We start from the raw sequence: 1,558 nt of genomic DNA on the forward strand, positions 1-1,558 counted from the left end.
TTGCCTCAGCCCTCTGGAGGCCTTGAAAAAGTCTACGGCCCTTCCATTCACCAAAGGGGCGATCCAAGGTTCCTTTATACAAGCCTTAATCCAATTGATGAACTTGGGACTAAACCCAAATATGTGCATGACATCCAACAGAAACCTGTGCCTTACTCTATCAAATGCACTTTCAAGATCTAATTTGACCACCATGCCTTTCTCTTTTCGGGTCAAGCTTGAGTGTATCACCTCCTGGACCAGAATAAAGTTGTCCACAATCTGTCTGCCCTGGATGAAGCCTCCCTGGTTCTCTGGAATGATGGACAGAAGGATAGGTTTCAACCTGTTGGCGATCACTTTTGTTATCAGCTTGTAACCTATATTGCAGAGGGAGATAGGGCGAAATCTTGAGAAAGTGTTGGCTCCTTTTTCCTTAGGGATAAGGGCTAAGAAAGCCGAGTTGGTACCTCCTCCTATTTTCTGGCATGCTTGAGATTTTCAAACCATTCTGCCTAAATCTTTTTCCACTATCTGCCAGCAAGTCTGCAAGAATCTGGCGGTGAACCCATCTGGGCCCGGAGCCTTGTCGGGCTCCATGTCGAAGAGGGCGGCTTTAATTTCCTCATTAGTGACTTCTGCTTCCAATAATTGATTTTTTCTGGCCGAAATCAGATTCGGAACCTCATCCATTAAGGATGAAACCTGACCCTGGTCCTCTTTTTCACTATACAAGCTTTTGAAATGACAGAAGGCGGCATTTTTTATGCTTTGGATATCTCTGTGGGTGCTATCCCCTTCCTTAATTTCAGAAATTGAGTTAAAGTTTTTCCGAGCCTGAGATTGCTTATGAAAGAAAGCAGAATTCCTATCTCCTGCCTTGAGCCATAGTCTACGAGATTTGACCCTCCAATACTCTTCCTCGGCCAAGCTTGCTTTTAGAAGCTGTTGCTGGAGCTCAGCTTCCTTATCCAAGACTTCCTTTGTGATTACTTCATTTTCCGCCTTCATCTGATGGATCTCAAGGCATTTTTGGATCTTTTTCCTTTCTGTTGCTGGATTGGGTAGGAGCTTAGCCCATGTTTTCAGAGCAGCCTTCACTCTTCTGAGCTTTTCTTCCCAAACGTAAAAGGCTGAGCCATTGACAGGCTGCTTCCATGTATCTTTTACTAACTGCATGAAGGTCTGTTCCTTGACCCACAAGGGGCTGAATTTAAAGGGGATGGGGCCTTGATCCAAATGAGCCACTAGATCTAGCTTAATGGGTCTGTGATCAGACACACTGCATGGAAGAATGTGCATTCTAGATTCTAAACCAAGAAGAAGAAAAGAACTTTGAACAAAAAATCTGTCTAACCTTGCAGCAATGTGACCCGGGCCGAGTCTTCTGTTGGACCAGGTGTATTTTCCTGATGAAGGTTTGATGTCGATCATGTCCCAATCCTGAAGCAAGTCCTCCACCCATTCGCGCGCCGGATCCCTTACAATGCTTCCTCCGCGTTTTTCGGCCAAGGATAAGGTAAGGTTTAGATCTCCGGCAATAATGATGTTTTCCAGAATTTCTGAATCTTCTCTCCAA

The 1,558-nt window shown here is 44.9% G+C and overlaps 1 protein-coding gene across 1 annotated transcript; it reads right to left on the bottom strand.

Moving 5' to 3' along the window:
- Window positions 1-480: 480 nt before the first annotated feature.
- LOC149200746 (uncharacterized) lies at window positions 481-1,281 on the bottom strand. The gene has a single exon (XM_089401049.1). It carries the CDS (start codon window positions 1,279-1,281, stop codon window positions 481-483), a length of 801 nt encoding a protein of 266 aa, XP_089257175.1.
- Between the last annotated feature and the right edge of the window lie 277 nt (window positions 1,282-1,558).

This window comes from Pinus tabuliformis, chromosome 2_1 (assembly GCF_031772625.1).
Source record: "Pinus tabuliformis cultivar Carrire ecotype Pingquan chromosome 2_1, CPIR1, whole genome shotgun sequence".
Classification (NCBI taxonomy): Eukaryota; Viridiplantae; Streptophyta; class Pinopsida; order Pinales; family Pinaceae; genus Pinus; species Pinus tabuliformis.

Bases quoted from the DNA above. Each gene is read 5' to 3' on its own strand.
- LOC149200746 (XM_089401049.1), bottom strand. From the start codon at position 1,281: ATGCACATTCTTCCATGCAGTGTGTCTGATCACAGACCCATTAAGCTA.